The following is a 15,970-nucleotide window of genomic DNA, read 5'->3' on the forward strand; positions in this document are numbered from 1 at the left end:
GTTCCGATAAGGGGACATTTGCGGAACCATAAAAGTTGGGGCAATATAAGTATCAAACTTTAGGGTTTTTGATACTGGACATGAAATTTGACATTTTGGTAGTAGTGGCCACCACCTGGAGTGGCCGGAGGCCCCGGGGATGTTCCGATAAGGGGACATTTGCGGAACCATAAAAGTTGGGGCAATATAAGTATCAAACTTTAGGGTTTTTGATACTGGACATGAAATTTGACATTTTGGTAGTAGTGGCCACCACCTGGAGTGGCCGGAGGCCCCGGGGATGTTCCGATAAGGGGACATTTGCGGAACCATAAGAGTTGGGGCAATATGGGTATCAAACTTAAGGGATTTTGATACTGGACATGAAATTTGACATTTTGGCAGTAGTGGCCACCACCTGGAGTGGCCGGAGGCCCCTGGGATGTTCCGATAAGGGGACATTTGCCGAACCATAAGAGTTGGGGCAATATGGGTATCAAACTTTAGGGATTTTGATACGTGACATGAAATTTGACATTTTGGCAGCAGTGGCCATAACATGAAGTGGCCGGAGGCCCCTGGGATGTTCCGATAAGGGGACATTTGCGGAACCATAAGAGTTGGGGTAATATGGGTATCAAACTTCAGGGTTTTTGATACTGGACATGAAATTTGACATTTCGGCAGTAGTGGCCACAATCCGGAATGATCGGATCCCTCGGGCGTGTTCCGATGGGGGGACATTTGCGGAACCATACGAGTTGGGGCAATATAAGTATCAAACTTCAGGGTTTTTGATACTGGACATGAAATTTGAAATTGGCGGAACCATAAGAGTTGGGTAGAGAGAGTTGGTTGGTATCAAAATGTAGCTGCTCCTCTGTGATGTTGCTGCACGGTTACGAAAAACGGAAATGAAATTAAATCCAGCCTCGGAATAGAGTTATCTACGTGCGTATGTATTGCGTGTACGTACACGAAAAAGATTGAGGTTAAATTATGTACAGTCCAGCAAAACAAATGGCGTGCTAGCGTGCGTGAGAGCGGGCTTAGATAACTCTATCAGAATCACCTCGAAATTTACGAGCGATTACATATGTGTGTGTGTTAGTGTAAGCGCGTGCAGTCCAAAAATCTCAACCTGCTGCGCCCCACTTCAGCTCAAAATTTTTGGATCGTCGTCGAGGCCACATCAGCTGCAGCAGAAGAGGGCGCAGAAGGCGAAAATTTCCCTAGGCAGCCCAACGGACAAACAACGAAGAACAACCGCTGCACCGCAGGAGAAGCAAACCACAGGCCAAGGTTCCGAAGGAGAAAGGAAACCGGCCAAGCCCGCGGCCCGTCCGCTGGTTGACGAAACGAATCTGGCCGCCATCACCCCGAAGGATCGGAACTTCGGAACGAATCGCCACTGCAGACCATCGGGAAAGAAGAAGAGCAGCTCCTCCACCTTCGCAAGTGTAACGGACAAGAAGCAAAAGCCCCGCCGCAAGTAGCACTTAGGAACGTGGTGCTGATGCAGGTTGACCCAGACCAAAGCCATGGACATCTTCCTCAACGTTGACCGGAGAAGCGGCCCGAATGAAGCACTACACCTCGCGGAAGATTTGATAAACAAACGGCCCTTTTCAGGGCCACCAAATATCTCACGAAAGAGTTGTTCCTTCAAAATTTCCCTCTAAGAATGTTCCCTAAAAATTTAAAAAAAGATCGAATAAAAATCATTTTACCACAGAGTTAGCATGAAACCACTGTTTCTGTGTGGTAGAATGTCATACGCGCTTGTGTGTGTGTGTGTGTGTGTGTGTGTGTGAGCACGGAGAGGGAAAAATCGCCTGCTGCAAAAATGCACAAGTCAGAATAACTTTTTCGAAAATTTGGAGCCGTCGCCGATTGCTGGCAACAGCCTTCAAAAAACACTGGCTCAGAAAAAGCCCCATCGAAACGACGTTGAACGCTTCAACTTTATCCTCAGCTCAAGCATCTCCGCCGTCAGGTAGGTATTCCCGGTTTGGTTGACTCGTCCGACCGGGAACTGCGGCCCAGCTCGAGACTACCGTGTCTGTTTCTCGCCTTCACCTTTCCTCATTTGCTGACGCGTCGTCCCATCCTCGTTGAAAGTCGAGAGTGAAATGATTGCGAAAATGACAAATCGACCTATATTTATAGATTTTTGTTTTGGCATATCGCGGAACGATCAAATCTTGGTGGCGAATGCAGTAGGAAGGCAGAGAGTATGCAGTAGGAACGGCAAAATGAGGAAAAAATCTTGCGTGCTTGTGAAAAGAGGGGAAGTAATAGCGAAGTAGAAGTATAAAAATGCGTTCTACCCTTTCCACTCCACTTAGTTGCCACCGAGATGCTGAACAAGTCGGGTCGGCTCATAATATCTGAGCCGCAGACGGGTGAAGCAGCAGCAGCAGGGAGAGAGAGAGCCCCAAATTCTCTCTTCCGGAGAAGGATTTCTTCTGAAAAATTACCTTTATTTTCTAGAGAGAGAGAGAGAATCGGAGAGCAGCACCGAAGAGGGCAAATTGTGTGCGAATGCCGTAGAATGACACACAATACATACACACTCCCGTTTCATGGTACACGCTGATTGGGTTCGATGCGTCGAGTTTCCCTTCCACGGATGTTCGATTGATGTATCTAAATTCGTCACCTGAAAAGGCCATCAAAGACTGCGACCAACTACAGATACACCCGGGGACGAGCAAAACCGCCAGCGGAGGCAACTTTTAGGCAGTGGAGCAAAATCGCTTAACCTAGTAGACTGGGTGAAAATTGTTGTAGCCCTGTTGTATGGGTTAGTACAACGAATCTACTACGAGCTCGTGTAATTGGTCACGGCCCCGGGATGCACAGCCGGGTCAGTCAGGAAGCTTCCCCCAATTCGTTCAAAGATTTTGTTTACGCCAGTGGTGGCCAAAACCTGGAGTGGCTGGTGCCCTCAAAGAAGGTTCCCCCGGGGCCCGGAGGGCCTTTTACAGAACCATACGAGTTTTGGCAATATGGGTATCAAAATTTATGGTTTTTGATACTGAATATGAAAATGGCCATTTCGACAGTGGTGGCCAAAACCTGGAGTGGCCGGTGATCTCAAAGCAGGTTCCCCCGGGGCCTGGGGGGACATTTACAGAACCATATGAGTTGTGGCAATATGGGTATCAAAATTCATGGTTTTTGATACTGAACATGAAAATGGCCATTTCGGCAGTGGTGGCTAAAACCTGGAGTGGCCGGTGCCCTCAAAGAAGGTTCCCCCGGGGCCCGGAGGGCCTTTTACAGAACCATACGAGTTTTGGCAATATGGGTATCAAAATTCATGGTTTTTGATACTGAACATGAAAATGGCCATTTCGGCAGTAGTGGCCACAACCTGTACTGGCTGGTGCCCTCGAAGCAGGTTCTCCCGGGGCCCGGGGGACATTTACAGAACCATACGAGTTGTGGCAATATGGGTATCAAAATTCATGGTTTTTGATACTGAACTAAAATTGACATTTCGACAGTAGTGGCCACAACCTGGAGTGGCCGGTGCCCTCAAAGCAGGTTCCTCTTGGGCCCAGGGTAACATTAACCGAAACATACGGGTTGTTGCAATATGGGTATCAAAATTCATTGTTTTGATATTGAACCTGCAAATGGCCATTTCGACAGTAGTGGCCACAACCTGGAGTTGCCGGTGCCCTCATGGAAAGTTCACCTTGGGGGAACATTTAGGACAATTTTGCCGACAAATCTATGAAACAAAATACAATAATCTTATCCCAGATTTCACTAGCAATCCAAAAACTCATTCAAAATGTTTGGTCCTATGTCTTTCGGTTATCTCTCTGACATACCATCTTGAACTTTTTGGCAATATGAGTAATAAATCGCTGGGGGTAATAAATCGATAATTGCGAAATTATTGAAATTGAGAATAACTCTTTCGTAATCAATTTGAGCCCTAAAAAGGGCTTTTTAATACTTGCTGTTGAAATTTACTTGGCTGTCGCCGATGGCTGGCAAGAGCCTTGCCAAAACATTTCCCCATCGCGAACAACATTGAACCCTTCCAGGTTCGGTCTGCCCCTTCGCCGCGATGCTTCTCCGCAGAGTACGCAAATGAAATAGATTTTCGTTTTGGGATTTCGTGGAACGAAGAAATCTAGGTGGCGAATGCCGTAGGAAGGCAGAGAGAACGCCGTAGAAACGTCAAAACGAGAAAAAAGTCTTGTAATGTGTGGGAATAAATCGTTTAATGTGATTCAAATTTGTTGTGACGCAAAGAAAACCTTTAACACATGGTTCAGACTGGCTCTCTGTAATGAATTGGAGTCCTGATAATGGCTTTTTATTATTTCAAAATATTTCTAAAAAATTGTTCAATGCCAAAAGTTTAATTGATGAAATGATTTCAAATTAACTGGCACGAAAATCTTGACATTACGATTAGCTGTGAAGCGTTTCAAAACTTTAGACGTTATCCAACGTCAAAATATCATAAGATCTTAAAGCAGAAATACCATAAGATCTTAGAGCAGCAATAAATAGATCTTAAGAAATAACCGTTTCGTGATTGATTTTGTGGCCAAGAAACGCAAATAATAAAACTATAAAAAAAATCATTAACTTTTGTGTCCGAAGTTCTTCGTCATGATGGTTATGCCTGTAGCATTACCACTGCACCTTTTTTATAAGAATTTATTTTCATTTGATTTTAATTTTTCACAATACTACTGTAAAACTTTACTTGATGAAATTTAATAAAAACCGTTCTTTTGGTTGTGTTTTACTTAGGTGGGGTGGGGGAGGGGAGGCTGAATGCTTCCGTTGCGTTGATGATGGCCAAGCCTATGGCCGTTAGACAAAAGCGGAATCCAGTTGGCCACAACACCGCGGGACGGCAATATGACCACAGAAAGTGAAGCCGAAGCAGCTGAACACCAAACATTCGGAGTTTCAAGTTTGGGATGCGCGGATGAGCTTACGTTCTACAAGGTCAGCTTGGACAAGTTGATGGATTTGGTTTCTAATTGGCTGTATAATCCATGAGCAGCTGGAGCATTTTCGACCGCCAAAGGTAGAGATTCAATCGATGGCCTTGTGCGACTTGTGGTGCATCAAATGTCCCCGGGCGACCGTACTTTCATGTCCCGTTCCAAAGTCGGCTCTTAAGACTAAATTCATAAATGAAGTTTCAATTTTGCTCATTCTAAATGCCACCCATCTTCCAACCCTGAAGCAGTGCATCAATAATTGTTGAGAGATTTGGTGCTGGGGCGGGGGGACAGTCGTGAAGAGGACGGAGCACCGATTGGCTCAAACGTGAAGGTGCTCACAAACGATTACTACTCGAGGTGAAAGATTTCTGAAGGACCTGCACCGTCATCTGCTGCCTCCTGGTAACGACACCGTCGAGGATCGCGTCGGCTACGCCCCCGAGAGGATCTTCATTGGGACGTGTCCTTCGACATAAACTGCTACTCAGAATGCTCAGGAAAACACCTGTTGGCGTAGGCTCTTTTGTTCCCGGCGACGGATTCCATTTTTTAAAATTTCCACGCCACAACATTGCCGCCGGATCGGTCCGATTCCGCATAACCTGCTGCCCTGTAATTTCGTCGATCGTTCAATTGGCAATCCGTGGGCAATCCGTTTTCAGAACCAGGTTGGCCGCTTTGGTTGCCTTACATTTGTCAAACGGCCACAAGCTCGAGAAATTTTGCTATGTTGTGATGTTTTGACGTTTGTTCGTCAGCCCAAGATAAAAGTAAAAAGGCAGGAATACACTAATCGATTAGTGATAATTCTAATCAACTAACTGTAATTTTTAATCAACTAGCTGGTAATTTTTGGTTGATTAGGGCATGTGTCTCACCCCTAGGCATTTGCTCTAAAAATTTGAAAATAAACAAACCGCGTGGTAAACAAAGGTATAATTTCATAATGTTGAAATGATTTCCAAGAAAATCCGACACGGGACGGATTTCCAAACACAAGTTCCCGAAGGACCCTACCCGCCAGAGACTATGGATAAATGCCCCGCGAAGTAGCGATGAAGATGATTTTGCAAGTTTAAAGTTCAGATTTATTCGGACCACTTCGCGATGAGCTTCTTGTGAGTCCACAAAAGGTCGGATTCTACACAAGCACGCGATTCCTTCGATTCCCTGTGCGAGTCGACAGCGGGAGTGGGCCAGTCCTCGGAGAAGGTTACCGAAGGATGCTTGGAAAGACCAGCTCCGCCACATCACCGGAATCACGGATGTTTCTGCACTTGGTCGGTTACTCCCTGCCGGAGATTGCAGCGAGTTGTTCGGAAGGATCAACAGCGGGACTTGGCCAGTCCCCGGTCCAGTACTACCCAGCAACAGTTTTCATTTTTTTTCAGTAACAGATTTGCACACACAAAAGTGATGTTTCTTGAAGATTTGGTGTAAACAAACAAACAACACCAATACTGCTATACTCACAGAGCCCACGCAGTAGTATTAGTGAAGAGCCCACAATAGAGCTATCTAAGCCCGCTCTCACGCACACTAGCGCACCATTTGTTTTGCTGGCCGGTACAAAATTTAACCTCACTTTTTTTCGTGTACGTACACGCAATACATACGCACGTAGATAACTCTATAAACAACGTGGGCTCTTCACTAATACTACTACGTGGGCTCTTCGAGGTTTTGGTGACTGTCAAAAAGAATCACTAGACGCTAACCGAGGGAATGTCATTTTGGGGTGATATCGTTAAAAGGTTCTTTCTAGAAAAAAAATAAAGCCCACACTGTAACTGAAAATCGCACTTTGCTGAGTTCGTTTTCGCACTTTTTCATACGATTTTTTCAGTTCGACTGCGATTACACAAAAAATTGTAATCGCAGTCGAACTGAACAAATCGTATGAAAAAGTGCGAGAACGAACTCAGCAAAGTGTGATTTTCAGTTACAGTGCAAGAGAGCGTTCTTTTGGATTCGTCAAACTTGGATACACTGAAACCCCGATGGTTTGACACCAACTGTTGTCAGACGAACGGGGTCACTTCTTTACACAGAGCTCACACTTACTAGAAAACGTTTGGTTTGATAATATATGTGAGCTCCGCGCAAAAAGTGACAGACACTTTTTAGTTTGACTTTGTCAAACCAACGAGGTTCAAACTAAAAAGTTACCAACCACCGGGAGTTTAGTGTACGTACGTTCGTTCCTCATGTCCTCTTGTTCGTTCCTCATATACCCGAATCCCAGAGAATCATGATTGGCTGAGTTCCAGAGCCGTGTTGTTAAATTGGCAATGTTGGTGCCATGTCGTTTAAAAGTTTGGCGAGGATTGACCGGATTGACACTTCATCGCCAAACGTCAGCCTGACATGTGTCATCGGGACACAAGGTTTGAAGGTTCAAAATCGTCAAAATGTTTAAAAAGGATGTAACTTGGACAAAAATCAATATTCAAAATGGATCTGAAAGGGCTTGAAAAATGCTACAAAATTCGGTTTTATTAGTGAATAATCATGTTACAATAAGCTCTTTTGCAGTTCATAACAGAGTTTTGGAGTTCCTTTCAGCTGTGTGTTAAATCTCAATCCATTTTGGAAACGATTATTGCTTATGACTAAGAGATTATCAAGAGTAAGAAAAAATATAGAAAAAACTTACTAAATTTGCAAAGGAAAAGGGATAGAAATAGAAAAAGCTTACACTAGATCACAGTTTTTTTATCTATTGTAGACGTGCTTGATCATCAGCTCCCCGAGGGCCAGAAATTGCCCCGCCTTGTTACGGCAGGTCCGAAACCGCGCCATCATCTCCCCCGCGAGAGCAAAAAACTCCGGCAGTGTAAAGAGATCTTCCCCGGTGACTCCTTGCTGGGCCGCATCGCCGCTACCGGCAGTGACCACGCTTGCAAATGATCGCCCCCATCCAGGAGGGAACGCTGGGTTGTCCGCTGGAACCGTACGCTGGCCAGCTGCAGGAACGGCTGCGCTCGTACTTCGCTGAGGAGGGTGGGACGCTGCTGCTTTCTTCTTCCTCTTTACCTGCTCCTCGAGGTAGGACTTGCGCGCGACGCATCCGCGGTAATTACCGGTATGGTTACCGTCACAGTTCGCGCACTTTACGCGCGACTTGGTTTGTTCTGCGTTTTCCCCCAAGTCCGCCTTTCGTGACAGTGTGCACGCCTCCGAGAGGTGTGACTCACCGCACTTCATGCAGCGGGGCCGGAGGTTGCAGTTCCGCGAGCCGTGGCCGAATTTCTGGCAACAGTGGCATTGCGCTACGTCCGTTGGGTTCTTGGTGTTAAACCGCCAGTTTACCCAAAAACCGTCCAACGTCTTAGTCCGCCGCAGGTCTTGGATCTTGACGGTGCCGCGGTCGAAGTACAACAGGTACAGTGTGTGTGTACCTATTACCGTTGTCTTGCGCGAGAGCACTTTAATCTCCCGCGGTTTTATTCCGGCGTCCGAAAGGTTACCCTTCAGGTCGGAGATCGGACGGTCTTGATAACCCTGCAAGACGACCTTAACAGGGTGCTTCTCGGAGTTGAATGTGTAGAAGTTGAAGTTGCTACGCTTCAATTCTTCAAACACCAGGTCGAGGTTCTTTTTATTCAGTGTGATCACTTGCACTGCCGACTTACCGATTTTCAGACAATATCCGAGGCCTTCCAGCAACTCGTCAACATCGTCCGCTAACGTGTCCAAAACAAAAATTGGAGGTGGTCTACGTTCCGCTGGAGAGTTGTTCTTTTTTGACGTCGGCACTTTTTTCCGTGCACGACCATCGTCGTCGTCGTCGTCGTCGGTAGTGCTGCTACCGTCGGTGTTGTTGTTGTTTTCTTCGTCGTCGCTCAGCATCTGGAACTCGTTCCTGATGGGAATGTTGGCGGATGTTGATGTGCCGCTGGTCGTGGCACCGGGGGTTTTTCGAGGGCGCACTCGAACTGCCACGGCCACGGCCTGCCTTTGGCATGCTGGAGAGGCAAACTCGCGGGTAACCACAATCAATTACGGCGAAAAAAAAATCGAAAAAACGATGGAGCACTGAGCACTAGCTGCATGCTCTCGTGCGTACACGGAGGGAGCTGATATTTTCAATATTATTATATCGAATACAAGATTATTGAAACGTTTGTAATTTTCACGCCACTTTTCGTGTGTCAAAATCGCGCAGTGTTACCAACATAAGAAAAAAAGTGTGGCTGTCCATGCCATGCGACACTTTTTTGTAAGATTGGTACCACTGCGTGATTTTGACATTTCGGGCGTGCACCATTCGTAACTAGAGACCCTAAATAGGGAGACTGGTCTAAGCTGGCTAAATCGATCTGGCAACGTATGTTTTGAGCTTGGCAACACTGATAAGTTTTGCTGGGCGTAAAGGCAAATGCTCGTTTGGATACGTCAAACTCGTGTCTGTTTGGGTACGTCAAATTCACTTCGACCAGTCTCCCTATTTAGGATCTCTATTCGTAACGCCCTCCTCGCTTAAAAATCTGGATATGGATTTTTGCGTTCCTTCCGAGCTGCATATTAGCCTTAACCCTTTAAAAATTTAAGTTAAAAAAACCAAGTTCGGCCCAGATGCTAGTTTTATATGTACAAACAACCCCTGAATATTTCAGGCAGATTAGCAAGGTGGGTATTAGTGGAATTCGGACTTTGTATCGAGAAAGTGAAAAGAGAGTTTGGATAACTTCACAGAAGCTTGACAGGAAGAATCATTTCCTTGGTTTGATCACCCTTCAATAAATGGTGCAATAAATGCTGTCTTAAACAGGAACACCATTGAGCTCGGTTCTAATGTGCATTCTTCATGTGATTTTCTCGTTCAAGTCGCGCACCAAATGCCTGATGAAAAAGAAAAAAACAGTTTAATTAGTTAGAACGTAAGAACATAAGCTCAAATCACCCAACCTGCTGGCACACTTCGCAGGTGTAAATGCCCGCTTCAATGATTTTGTGCCGTCGGGCGTGCGTCGCAGCGCTCTGGATACTATTGAACGTTTTGCCGCACTTTGTGCAGTGGCACGAGCCGTCTTCGAGCTGCTCCAGCATCGTCACTGCTTCCGCCCTCGTGGGAATTACTGGCGGTCTATCACTGGCGGAATCCGGAATCGGTTTGCGCTGGTCTTCCCAGGCGAAGTACGCGTTCAGATTGGCTTGTGGCAGCGGTTTGGCTGGCTTGAGAATGTATTTGGAACGTTTACACGTTTTCGTGACACCGTAACCCCGCCAGGTAGTCATTTCATGGGCACCTCTTAGATGTCTTAAAAGGGCCAAACGTGACGGAAGTGCCTGAAAAAGAACATCGCATTAACATCGCGTTTGTGTTTTCAAGATTCCATGGGAAAGGTTTCTTACAATTTTACAAACGTTACACTTAAACTCGACGGTTTGGAGATTCGTGTGTACACGCCGGTGCTGGAAGTAAGCTTTTTTGGTGGATGAAGTAACGTCACACTCTTTGCAATGCCACGGACCTGACGATGTCTGGCCACTGGTTGGTTGATCATCTTCGACAATTTGGACTTCGGACTTTACATTGACTTCAATGGGTGACGACTCTTGGTGGACTCGCATGTGCAAGCCATAGTTGAGCTGGTTTAAGAAGTACGCATCGCATTGACCACAGTAAGGAAGTCGTTTCCCAATATCCACCGGAGCAGGTTCAACGTTGACGTCAGCCTCCGTTTCGTCGTCGGGTTCAACCTTGATGAACAGCTTGTGAACCGTCCGCTGGTGATGTCGTAGATGCTTCTTGATCACGTAACGCATCCCGCAATCCTGACACTGATAAAGACCAGCTTTGGCAACAATGTGTCTTCGGGCATGGGTGAAGTAGCTGGCTTGGGACACGTACACGTTTTGACAATCGCCACATTTGTACATAACTTTATCGTTCTTTGTGACCAAAATCGGTTGCTTTATCTTGTCTCGATCAGTCCGCAACACCGGATCTTTTTCATGTCTGCGCTCGTGTTTTACTTGTTCAAGTCTAGCACCAAATCGCTAGAGAAAAAAAAACGAATTCTCATCAATACTTTAAACACACAGCCCCCCTCCTCTTACATGGCCACAGATTCTGCACGCGAATGTTCCGTCCTGTATTGCCTCGTGCCGACGCATGTGCTGGGTCAATCTGCCAGCCTCGGCGAATCTGCTTCCACAAATTGAGCACTTGTAGCGACCGGTTCGATTACGCTCCGGAATACCGGCCGCCCGAAGCTGCTCGTGGCGTTCGACGTGCTTCTTGAAACGGGACAACAACGGGAAGCGCTGTAGGGGTGATGGTTTTTTTTTGAAAATTGATGAATAAAATCGTTAGCGTTGGAGTTTCTTTTTAAATAAATGCATGCATTTTTTTTAAAATTTGTATAAATAGAGTATTTGTCCCTATTTTGGGCCTACTAAGCCGAGCGCACATTTAATAGGCTCCTAAAGCCCTAAGCAAATGTTTATACACTCAAACCCCGGTGGTTTGCACCAACTGATGTCAAACGACCGGGTCTCTTTTTTTAGTTTGACACCCCTTTTACACGGAGTTCACACAAATTACCAAACGTTGGTTTTGATAGGGTGCGTGAGCTCCGTGTAAAAAGTGACAGTTCGCCAAACAGTTCAGTTAGTACAAACTAAAAAAGTTTCAAACGAAAAAGTGACCAACCACCGGTTGAGTGTATAGAGTTATCTAAGCCCGATCTCACACACACTAGCACACCATTTGTTTTGCTGGCTGGTACAAAATTTAACCTCACTTTTTTCGTGTACGTACACGCAATACATGCGCACGTAGATAACTCTATCCAGGTTTTTACGCGAAGATGGCGTTCTAATGGTGAACGTCCGAAATGTCAAAATCACGCAGTAGCACCAACATAAGAAAACAAATGTGGTTGTCATGCCATGGCACACTTCTTTTGTAATATTGGTACCACTGCGTGATTTTGACATATCGGACGTTCACCATTAGAACGCCATCTTCGCTTAAAAACCTGGATACAACGGTAAAAAAAATAAAATTACTAGACAACATTTTTTTGATGCATCAACTATGGTCCCCTAGGAACGAGCTGTCAAGTAGGATCTTTGCTGTCAAGTAGGGCCGCGAAGTTAATTTTTTTAATTGGCTTAAATTTGTGATATTTTTGTTCACAACGATAAGGCTTATTTCAGATTAGATTAGATTAGACAAGGATAAAGCTTATTTTTCTGAGTACAATGACCCTTTGAACGACCGCAAAGGATTTAAAATGGATTTTTAATTCAATCTTAAATTAACTTCACGGTCCTCTTGACAGAAAAGGTTCTACTTGACAGCTCGTTCCAAGGGGACCATAAATTTTTTGTGTACAACGGTAAAAACACGGTTAAAAACCATTTTCTGATCACTTTTTTTCATTTTAATGCAAGAAAAGTTATTGACAAGACAACATTTTTTAATGGATCATCTATGGTCCCCTTGGAACGAGCTGTCAGGTAGGACCGCGAGGTTAATTTTTCAAAATTGATTTTAAAATCCATTTTAAACTCTTTGTGGTCGTACAAAGGGTCATTGTACTCAGAAAAATAAGCTTTATCGTTGTGAACAATAATATCAGCAATCTAAACTTAATTTTAGGACCCAATAGATTTAAAAATCCATTCTAAATCCTTTGCGGTCGTAAAAAAGGTTATTGTACACAGAAAAATAAGCTTAATCGTTGTTAACAATAATATTGCGCGTATAACCCAAAAGGACACGCGGCATACCAGCCTAAAAAAGACGCGCCGCACTTTCAGCCTTTTTGTTTTTGTTGATCTTCTTCTTCGAATCGCTTGCCATTGTTGCCAGGAATGATTTTTATTGCACTAAAAGTGCAGAAAGTCGCTAGTAACAATGTCTACGGCACGTTCTGAAATGCCGCGTGGCGTGTACCTTTGAAAGAAACGGACAATATCACAAATTTAAGCTTCATTTTAGACCCCAATTTTATGTATTCGCAAAGGCTGCTATAGCAGGCAGCCTTGATTATATTACATGAATAAGTTGGTTTTTTAATGCTAATGCTCGTACTTAATCACATCTCCCGAAAACTAAAAAAAAAAAATGTCCTTATTTTGGGTCTATTGCTCCTAGGATACGACCTTTTTTGTGCCTTTTTTCGACCTAAATCTCGAAATCTCGAAGCACGTGGTGAACTTTTTTGACGAACGGTTCAGCCCCAGCTCGTACAGTACAGCCGCAAAAATTCGGTCGACAAACATGCTAAATCATTGTGGTGTTTTAAGCCACAAATCAACATTAGAATGATTGATTTCACTTACATTACGTGCATAATTAGCATGGACATCGTTTTTATCATTCATTTATGACTTTAAACATAATTAAACATTTGTTGCGTAGCCAAACAACAAGTCCGTAATATACAAGACAGACTGTAACATGTGAAAAGCGCACACACACACTGTCACAGTTTGTAGAATTGGGTCCTAAAATGAAGTTTAGATTGCTGATATTATTGTTCACAACGATAAAGCTTATTTTTCTGAGTACAATGACCCTTTGTACGGCCACAAAGAGTTTTAAATGGATTTTTGAATCAATTTTGAAAAATTAACCTGGCAGTCCTTCTTGACAGAAAAGCTCCTACTTGACAGCTCGTTCCAAGGGGACCATAGTTGATCCATCGAAAAAATGTTGTCTTGTCATTATTTTTTGCATTAAAATGAAAAAAAGTGATCAGAAATGGTTTTTAATCGTGTTTTTTACCGTTGTACATAAAAATTGACACAGGGCTTTAGTACCCAATTGTCAAATGTACCGTAAATATATCCATGCTCTCCGAGATGGACGGAGTAACTTTAAACAGTTATTTTATTGATTTGGTGGCAGTTTAGGGATTGTTTTTGCAACGGGATTGTGCAACCCACCAATAAAAACATATTGCCGGGGGTTGCTTGGTTGGTTGGAACGCCGTGACGCTGAGTGTCAAGAAGCTGCAAGCAAAAGTGGTGAACATTTTGGACCTAATGGGCAACTAGCAATATAATTATTGCATTATTTCCAACTTAAGAGGAAAAAGTGAATTATTCTTACCCACCAAAATGAAGAAATTGACAGCACGAACCATTCTCAAGTGGCAGATTCCTGCCAGATTTGGTGAAATACACAATTTCGTTGAATAAAGTTTGGTAGACTCAAAATAGGTACTAGGCTCAAAATAGGGACAAATACCTACGTGCTTTTTTGGTGACCAATATCTTATATTTTTTCAATAGTTAAACTATTTTGCCAATGATGAAGCTTTAATAGTAAGTAGCTGAATAAATCTCGAACCAAAAATGGTGTAAAAATTGAGAACGAGAACGACGTTATTCAACATATTTTTTTTAAGTAAAATGAAACGTCTAAAAACTTCTCTATTCAAGGCAGCATATCCGTTGTAGATATACTTCATCATAAGCTCACTTAGAGCTTGGAATTCCAGAGTATTTTTTAAAGTACCTACAAATTTGAATTTGAAAACTCACCTTTTGGCAGTATCCGCATTGGAATTTGCCTTCTCCCTTTTCAAGCTCATCGTGTTGGTCCGATTCTTGTTCTTTCGACTCCTGCAGGGATGCAGAGAACTGTCCTTCTTTGCGCGCATTGTGCTTTTTGGCATGCACGTACAAGGTACGCCTCGAGGGGAGAATCTTTTTGCACACGGAACATTCAAACTCGCCCTTTTGGTGCCAGTATCGCTGAATAACGATAAACTTGAGAAGTTAAATCAAAAGATCAAAACAGTCGCCATTTACCTTCTTGGCGGTAGCTCGGGCTTGATCCGGATGAAAATCAACATCGGCCACGTCGTCAGCCAGATCAGGGTCGGACGCGACAGATTCGTCGTCGCGAAGTTCGACTGTTTCATCAGCTGCGCTCGGTTCTAGCTCGGATCGCATCGAGAGCAGCAGAAATTCGTCATCTGGCACGTAATCCGTATCCTTGTCGCTTTGGTCGTACTCCGAATCCGACGGAATAAACGTGACACTGTAGGTGGGCTCATCTTCGGGGATTCCATACCAGGCTAGTTGTTCTAGTAGTTCAGCTGGAAGGGCTCCGATTGTCTGCAGATCTTCTAGTTCGAGAACCATTTCGAATCCATTATCAATAAGCTGGTCTGTTGACTCCTCCTCCTGACCATCCGAAAGCATTTCAATATCTAAATCTGTTGCTTCGAGCGATTCTGGCTTAACCAACGGAACAAGCTGTTCTACTGGCGGTATCGTTTCCTCCTGATCCGCTCCAAAGTCCTCGTCCAAATCCGCGAGGCCGGACCCGACACTTGCTTGGTCCTGCTGCTCCACTTGCTCAACCGAAACCTGCTTCCGCCGCTCTCCAGCCAATCGCTCGATAATCTCCTCCGAGTGCGGCTTCCGACGAGAATCCTCCGTCCGCGAGTACGCCACCAACTGGTCCACCAGCGCGCCCTTCCACCAAAGACTTCGCAGCAGCTCCTCCTGCCGGCGGAATTCCTCCGTAACGCTGTACGCCAGGTCCAGCTTCGTGAAGCAGGCCTCGCAGATGACCCGCGGCAGCTGTTCGTTCAGGTTGAGCATCGTTCCGGTGAGTTTGTACAGCATCTCCGGAATCATAACGGGTTTGGTTTGAGCCGACAGTGGCCGGAGCTGGGCCTTGCGGAGTAGGCAAATGCGGCAGAAGTCATTGAGCTGGGGCGGATGGTTTGGGGGGCAGCTTTGCATCATCTGGGATATTTGGTGGGTCGATTTGGTAGTGCGAAGTCCGTAGGTTTTGCTGACACTTTTTTATATCTAACGATAAAACTTAGGTAGGTATGTTATTCAATTTATAAGAGAAATTTGGATACAAATTTGTTTTGAGAAAGTGTTGTGTTTGCGTTCAGATTTGATTTTGTTTTCGATTTCTTTGTTGACAGTTGAAAGCAGCTGATTACACGCAAAACTAAAATCAATGCTGAACCAAACTATAACGTACACGCTTACTGAGAAAAGGTCTTTTTTAG

The 15,970-nt window shown here is 44.6% G+C and overlaps 1 protein-coding gene across 2 annotated transcripts; it reads right to left on the reverse strand.

The window, feature by feature from the left end:
- Nucleotides 1-9,648: 9,648 nt before the first annotated feature.
- Nucleotides 9,649-15,894, reverse strand: LOC120428879 (zinc finger protein 605-like). Of its 2 annotated transcripts, XM_039594005.2 has the most exons (6): nt 14,745-15,892; nt 14,475-14,687; nt 11,034-11,240; nt 10,326-10,973; nt 9,879-10,259; nt 9,649-9,812 (listed from the first exon to the last, which is right to left on the reverse strand). In XM_039594005.2, exons 1-6 carry the CDS (start codon nt 15,690-15,692, stop codon nt 9,762-9,764), a joined length of 2,448 nt encoding a protein of 815 aa, XP_039449939.1. In that variant the 5' UTR covers nt 15,693-15,892; the 3' UTR covers nt 9,649-9,761. The 2 variants fall into 2 exon arrangements, with proteins under 2 accessions (XP_039449939.1, XP_039449941.1); XM_039594007.2 differs by lacking the exon at nt 11,034-11,240 and having other exon boundaries at nt 14,745-15,894.
- Between the last annotated feature and the right edge of the window lie 76 nt (nt 15,895-15,970).

Source organism: Culex pipiens, chromosome 2 (genome assembly GCF_016801865.2).
Source record: "Culex pipiens pallens isolate TS chromosome 2, TS_CPP_V2, whole genome shotgun sequence".
Taxonomy (NCBI): domain Eukaryota; kingdom Metazoa; phylum Arthropoda; class Insecta; order Diptera; family Culicidae; genus Culex; species Culex pipiens.